Genomic DNA, 6,305 nt, shown 5'->3' with positions numbered 1-6,305 from the left:
CAAATATAAATAATCGCATATAAAAGGAAATAAAATTATCTTACAAATCCCGTCAAAATATCAAAATGCGTGATTTTCGACAGTCTTTCAGAATTTACGCTAAAAATGATACTTTCACGCAAAAGTGTACTTGGCATCCGCCCATACGTTATTCCTCAGTATTTCCGCAAGATTTTTAGCTGGGATGCAAAAAATTGACAAATTGTGCTTTCCAAATAAAAACTCACTTTAGTGCGTACTTCTACATGTAATTAAAAACTCGCTTTAGTGTGAACTTATACATGTAATTATGTACATAATGTATGGTATTTTCAATTTTTCTTTCAAAATTCGCACCTGGTAAAATGCACATTGTCTCCTTTCGGATAACATAAAATGATATATCTTCTATCTTACTCGAAAATTCTTTTAATATTTGTGGCATTAGGACATTTACTTTACATTCGATGGATAAACGAATTGAAATCGAAGAATTTAAGTTGCGTAAAAAACTTCAAACTATTGATAGTTTTCACAAACTTTTATTTTGAGAAAATCGCGGTTTTATGTTTCCTGTGCCGTATGTATGTGTGTAATATTCAAATTTGAAATGCATATTTATGAAACTTATAATTTGAAACTCTGAATAAAAATAATTTCATATCAAAGATAATCAATAATATGATGATAATCCGTCAAAATATCAAAATGCGTGATTTTCGACATTCTTTCAGATTTTACGCTAAAAATGACACTTTCACGCAAAATTGCGCTTGGCATCCGGCCGCACGCTATTCCTGGGTATTTTTGCAAGACTATTGGCTGAGATGCCAAGCATTAGCAAGCGTTAACAAATTTTGCCGTCCAAAGTATAAAAAATCGTTTTGGCCGGTCTACTACTGGAATCATCATTCAAATTAAGATTTTTTTTTTACCGTGTGAAAGGGCGGTAAGAGACATCTGATAAAGAGGTATGAAGCGCTATACAAATAAGCATAATTATCTTTTCATATCTTTTATTTGTTATCAAAAGTGATAAATTCAACATTCACGAGGTCAATTAAGGGAAAAGAAGGCCCTTTATATAGGAATGCTAAAAATGCATCTGTGATAAATAAACTTTAATAGGCCTCCAGGAAGTATGGCCGTATGCAGAATTTTTGTTGGAGGAGGGGAGGGGACAGGGGCGGTATTTTGAGGTAATTTTATCTTTAAAATATTTTATTTTATCTCTTAAAATGAAATTGGTATTCTGAGATGACATTTTATCTCTCAGATAAAATCTACAAATTTATCTTGCGTATAAATTTTATCTTGCGTATCTATGATGATACGCAACAGAGCAGTGACTGCGTAGACCAGACATACCCATCGCGTATCTGGCCATTGCAACGCGGGTGATGTGCTTGCGCCCAAGTTACTTTGAAGAAAAAAACAAACTTAAGAGGGCTATTTTATCTCCGCGACGTTGATTTCGCCAATTTTAAGGTGAATTAACTTCAAATGTTGGCATGAAAATTAAGAAAAATGATATATTCATTGAGAACAACACCTTGAAGTTATTCCTGTACAACCGGGAAGTATTTCATAAGACTTTTCTTGACTAATATTGTCTTTGAAATGATGCTTGAAAAGATGCGAAATAGACTTTGAAAAAAAAAAGAGAGTTGTCAGTTTTGTTAAAAAGAAATCTCTGAAAGACGCGCAAGCGTATAGTGCAAGCGTATTTAATCGGCTTTTGGTTTGCGTTTACACGTTGTTACAGCTCGCGGTTCAGAACCGCGAGCCGATGAAAAAACCTGAAATGATACGCACACCAAAAATATACGTCATAATAAAGACAACGCTGGATCAGTGCGCTTACAATTACGTCACAATGGCAAAGTAAATGAAATGCGCACAAATTGCCGATGCAGAATCGGCTTTCTGTTTACACGTAGTAAAAAAGCCGATTCTGCATCGGCTCGCGGTTCAGAACCTACTACTTTGGTGGTGCAAATTGCCGGTTCTGAACCGCGAGCCGATGCAAGTTACTCACGCTATGAAAAACCGATGCTGCATCGGCTCGCGGTTCAGAACCGCGAGCCGATTCAAATGCCGATAAAGTGTAAACATGGTATAAATCTCACTCCTTCGCCACACCTAGCGGATTGGATTTCCATCGGTTAAATGTTAAGAGAGAGCTATATAAAAGCGCGTTTCTAATTGGATATTGATTTAAAAAATAGGTGTGTCTTACAGAGATAAAATGAAGAAAAAATTTTGCTCAGAATACCAATTCGGAGAGATTTTAAGGGTATTTTATCTCACTGATTTTAACGGAGATAAAATATTTTATTTTATCTGAGATAAAATGGATCTCAGAATACCACCCCAGAATACCACCCCTTTGTGCAACGGGCCCTGGCCCGTTGCACAAAGAGTTGCGTTTAAACGCAACGGGCCCCAGGACACGTAAGCTTTTTAGAAAAAAAAACTCGAATGTGAGGGAGCGAACCGACCAAGCTTGTCATGGGGGGCTTTTGTATAAATGAGATTGAAGGATTTTGTGCATAGTTTTGGTACATTTTTGTGAAAATTCCCCCTGCCCAACCCCGCTCCGCTTCACACTACCATGCCGGGAAGTTTATTTTGGAGGAGTTATGATGAGCTCAATCAATGTTAATGGCCCGGGTTCATGGATCATCCTTTCTCTGAGTTCATTTAAATAGAAAATTTTAACTCCCGATGAAAATTGTGTCTTGAACTGAGTGGAACGAGTTCTATATGACCTCTGTGAGGAACAAGGTCACTTGATTTCTAGCTTATAGTCTCAATATTTTCATGGCAATATAAATTTCATAACAATATTCTTTTAAAAGTGACCATTTAAGTTTTGTACTTGTGGATATTTATTAAAAGAGTTTGGTTGAATAAAATGATATAATACCGTTTTCCGATATTTGATAATATTTCGTTTTCATATATCTTTGCTTTTTGTTAATCAAAATAAAATATTGATTGTATTGCATTGTACTTCATAATATGAATAGTAGGATAGCATTGATAACAAGACAAATTGAATAATTGTGAAGAAAACAAAAGAAGGGCAAAATGCGAACAAGTGCAGCCCCTTTAACACCATCTCAAATCGTGCAAGACCACCTCTTCTGCCCTGTTTAGCACGTTATCCTGAAAATTCATTAGGCCTACATAATTTGTCTTACCAACTTAAAATCTTCATAGAGCGTTCGTGTATAGTTAAAACAAAAGCAACATGCTGAGGAGGTCATAAAACAACCGAAGACAAAAAAAATTTCATTATCCCTTTGTTTTCCGGATTTACAATTCCTTCTTTATGGACACTCTGTTCTTTGATGGAGTTGACCATTGATACGTTTGACGGGGTATGTACAACCATGGACCTATACGATATTAAGAATGAAATATAAAGAGAAAAATCAAAAGAATTTATGACTCAAGTAAATAATGATGATTGATAAACATTATTCAAAGAAATAATAATCAGAGTAGATATAAATAAGACTACATCTCATTTATTAAGGTTCTATTATGTAGACATTTTTATTAAGCAGTTAATAACTTGCACACCCCTAAAGAAAATGTAGTCGTCCATAAACTTGTCTACCTGTCATTTTCACGGAAAGCACAGGTGCAGACGATCAGCTGTTGTGTACCAAAGTTTTGCTCTTCACTCCTTTCAGTTACAGCGGAGGTGACAGGGGCAGGGAAGGAGCAAATTCCAGCTCCAATGTTCTAAACCAACTCATCAACATGGAGGTCTCTAAATTCGGACTATTATGGGCAATTGTTCTTTCATGTATGATAGTTTCTGTGCAGGGACAGAGGAGTAAGTATAATACCGAGATTTAGAGTTTTTACTTGATGAGTCGTTTAAAAGAATTAGTTTTAGATACCAAACTCAGTTCCCCCAGTTTCCCTAACTTGTCTTTGCTATGCTATTTGTTAGGCCAATTCTTATTAAACTTAAGTTAGACTTGACATGATTAACTAATCGAACTAGCAATTCAATTTATACACGCTGCATCCATATGCTTTATAGGCCTATTTATTTCAACTTTGTACATAGGGTCTTTCCTTGTTAGTCAAACATTTAGATTTTGTTATCGACAAGTAAGACTAAGAATTTAAGATGAATAGATAGATGAAGCTGAAGAAAGATAATATATAGCCAAGTGTGCGCAAAGGTCCGGGGGGGGGGGGGATGCAGTCAAATGTATTGCTGTACACATGCGTGATGGGACCAAATTATTTCCAAACACCCTCTAAACAAGTTTTTCTCTGTGTGCAAAATTACCCCCTAAATTTAAACAAGTTTTTTCGCGGGCTTCATTTACACAATTTGGCCCCTATAAACAAGCTCGCCAGAATATGACCCCGGGGAAAAAGCTTGGGGAAAAAACATACCGTAGACACGTACGTTTAGCTAGTCTTAAAAAAAAAGCTTTGGAATACCCTAAATATAACTTTGACCCCATGATGGACCATTGACCAGTCTTTCAAAACAAGTAAACAACCCTTTTTTTTAAATCAGTGTTTTTGATACCCTTAAGGAGTGTATGCGCGGCCCGCGTCCAAAACTGTAAAAACACCCCTTTAAACACGTTCTTTTGGTCACGCAAGTGTACAGCAATATATTTGACCGCCCCCCCCCCCTGGGCAAAGGTATGACTTACAGATGATGACCCGGGGGGGAGGGGGGACTCAAATTATATTTTGATGGGGTGTGCCTCATGCACAAAACCCTGAAATGGGGGGCTATTAAAGGAACTGACTATAAGGGAAAATATGGGGTCTTATGATTTGGGAACTAAATATATACCAGGCGTTGTGAAGAACAAGGTCTACGGAACGGGATCACGGTAGGCTACTGTAGGTCCAGGGGGGGGGGGGCACTCAAATTATTTTTTGATGGGGGGTGTGCCTCACGAAACTCTGAAATTGGGGTCTAAGGAACTGACTATAAGGATAAAATACAGGGATTTGGGAACTAAATATATACCGAACGGTGTGAAAGACAGGGTCTATGGAACCGGGCTATGGAACAGGATCGAGGTACTGAAGGTACAATGTAGCTGCTAGCGGCTACTTAGGAGAGAGTTGTGAAGCCGTGCGTGCAGCTCTCGCATGCGATGCTCTCACTGGACACTTTTTGCAGGGCTGGGGAACAGATGTTTTGTAATGGAGGTCTTGCGAGCGGGGCGGGGCGGCTTCTGAACGAAATTTTTGTCATTCGGAGAATCTAGAGAACTGAAAATTAAGTCTGAAAAAGGGGGTCATCGAAGCGGCACGTCCTCGTACCACCAATATATGTGAATCCAGCTCTCGCTGGACACTTTGCAGGGTTGGGGAACTGAGATGTTCGTAATGGAGGTCTTGCAAGCGGGGCGAGGCGGCTTCTGAACGAAACTTTTGTCATTCGGAGTATCTAGAGAACTGAAAACTAAGTCTGAAAAAGGGGGTCATCGAAGCAGCACGTCCCCGTACCACCAATATATGTGAGTGCACCCCCCCCCCCCCCGAGGTGATGATCTTCTGCAACACAGAATTTGGCCCCTATTTTATTCTTTTGTAGAGGTGTTCATTATCAGCCATTTATACCCCAATATGAAACAAAATACACATTTTTGGGGCATTTTGCTATATGGTACCAATTGTATTTTCAAGGAGGCTTAGAGTCTATACACTTGGTGCTTTTCTTTGACATAGCTCTAGAAAATTACCCGAGGTGTGACTAAGCCTACATGGGTAAGAAAAAAAAAAGTTTTTTCTTTTCCTCTTCTGAGGAAAAATTAAATAACAAACATTTAATAATTAATATAACAATAACAATATAATGTACTCAAAATTAATCAACAGGTGTAGAAGAAAAAGGTGAGTATATACAGATGCAGAATGGGTAAGAATATCAGGAATAGAAACTTATCAAGTTCTCCTAATACATCTTTCTTATTTTTGTTTTTCCACTTAACATAACCTGAAATCATTTTTAAACCCCATTCAAATTGACTATTAAACAATTTATTGCTAAAGTAATTTAATATAATTATATACCTTGTAAACTGCATATTGTGCATTAAAGGGGAAGTTCACCCTGAAGAAAACTTTGTTGTAAAAATAGCAGAAAAAATAATAAAAAATATTGGTGAAGGTTTGAGGAAAATCCGTTAAAGATTAAGAAAGTTATTAGAGTTCAAAGTTTTGTATTTGTGACGTCATAAACGAGCAGCTGCCCCATATGTTATGGAATATAAAATGCATAAATTTCAAATTTTGTATGGTTCCTGATGACTTAATTTTGTTTT

At 37.2% G+C, this 6,305-nt stretch overlaps 1 protein-coding gene across 1 annotated transcript in view; it reads left to right on the top strand.

Annotated features, from left to right (window-relative positions):
* Positions 1-3,625: 3,625 nt before the first annotated feature.
* Positions 3,626-6,305, top strand: part of LOC129255448 (tenascin-X-like) — a 101,709-nt gene continuing 99,029 nt past the window's right edge. Inside the window, exon 1 of the mRNA XM_064097501.1 lies at positions 3,626-3,829. Coding sequence (XP_063953571.1) covers positions 3,754-3,829 — 76 coding nt within the window. The 5' untranslated portion in view covers positions 3,626-3,753. The remainder of the gene's footprint in view (positions 3,830-6,305) is intronic.

Source organism: Lytechinus pictus, chromosome 3, assembly GCF_037042905.1.
Source record: "Lytechinus pictus isolate F3 Inbred chromosome 3, Lp3.0, whole genome shotgun sequence".
Taxonomy (NCBI): domain Eukaryota; kingdom Metazoa; phylum Echinodermata; class Echinoidea; order Temnopleuroida; family Toxopneustidae; genus Lytechinus; species Lytechinus pictus.
This window is presented reverse-complemented; position numbering and strand designations above follow the sequence as displayed.